Genomic DNA, 1,288 nt, shown 5'->3' on the forward strand with positions numbered 1-1,288 from the left:
CTACTCCTTCTTCTTCCCTTGATGCTCCTTCTTCTTCCCCTGCTCCTTCTTGTCCTGCTTCTTCCCTTGCTGCTCCTTCTTCTTCCCCTGCTCCTTCTTGTCCTGCTTCTTGTCCTGCTGCTCCTTCTTCTTCTCCTGCTGCTGCTGCTGCTGTTGTGCTCCTGACTGTCTGACAGCGCAGACTGCGAAAGCCCGCGAAGAAGTGCACGACTTTGCCGTGACACCGCCGCGGACCGAGGTGTCGTACATCGGGCACCATGAGGCCCCCGGGCGGTCGCCGTACCAGCAGTCCATGCCGCGCGGTTCGCACAGCCTGGATAGGGCCTCTGCACGTACGTATGTATGCATGTATGTGGTTCACCGTACATCCATTGGGAAGCAAGAAGGGAGGGACAAAGTTGGGGTCGGCGTGTGGGCCATCATCCGGGCCCCGAGAGGAGAGATCCCGACGCGGGAAGGTCTAATGGCCGGGCGGATATCCGGATTCTTCAGACACCACGAAGCCATCTCAGGTAGGGGCCCATATAGGGCCGGATGACCCCGGGATGGTGCGCGTGTGGCTATGTTGGGCTCGTTAATTACGGCCCCCCTCCCTCCGAACCCACTGGGCCTGCTCTGCATCAGATTTACGATTCCCCTCATATACACGCCTCCTGTATAGGAAACGCCATGTTGTCGTACGGAAACGACCTTTCTAACATTAACACACAGTGGGAGGCTCTCCTGTGCCTAGTGTATACTGATAGGTACGTGCCGTACAAGCCTGAGTCGTTGTCATGCTCACCAGTGCTCTCCTTGAGCGTCAGCGGAGCCAGCTCCATTCCCCTCCTGCTGCAGGCGGCCTGGGCCTGAGGGTACGTGTAGGTGGCGGCGGTGTCCAGCACGAAGAGCCACTTGCCGATGGGTACGGCTGCGGGGGCACGGGGATGTGGGTCCGCTGGGAAATGGGGAGGGGAGGGGGCAGTCGTAAGGGCGGCAGGAGGGACGAAATGAGGGGGCAGGACGCATGTATGTAAGTATGTAGGCATGTAGGCATGTAGATGTAGGCATGTATGGCGCCACACCGTCAAGTAAGGAGTTCGAACCGCGCAATGAAATGGACTGGGCCGCAGGAAGGCCGACATTCCGAGGTTACCGGAATGTCAGTTAGCTGTGGACGTTATGATAGTACGACACACAGTACCATTCAGTACCATTCCTTTTCCCGACACACCCGAGGGTGACCTCCGCTTCACGCGGGGTTTCGCGTGGGGCGCGGGGGTGTGAGATGGCCGCCTCGGGTAGTGGG

At 59.1% G+C, this 1,288-nt stretch overlaps 1 protein-coding gene across 1 annotated transcript in view; it reads right to left on the bottom strand.

The window, feature by feature from the left end:
- Window positions 1-1,288, bottom strand: part of VOLCADRAFT_90673 (uncharacterized protein) — a gene marked incomplete at both ends in the record, with an annotated part of 9,310 nt that continues 8,022 nt past the window's right edge. Inside the window, 2 exons of the mRNA XM_002950318.1 lie at window positions 1-326; window positions 785-910. Of these exons, the coding sequence (XP_002950364.1) occupies window positions 1-326; window positions 785-910 (452 nt within the window). The remainder of the gene's footprint in view (window positions 327-784; window positions 911-1,288) is intronic.

Source organism: Volvox carteri (genome assembly GCF_000143455.1).
Source record: "Volvox carteri f. nagariensis unplaced genomic scaffold VOLCAscaffold_18, whole genome shotgun sequence".
In the NCBI taxonomy this organism is placed as follows: Eukaryota; Viridiplantae; Chlorophyta; class Chlorophyceae; order Chlamydomonadales; family Volvocaceae; genus Volvox; species Volvox carteri.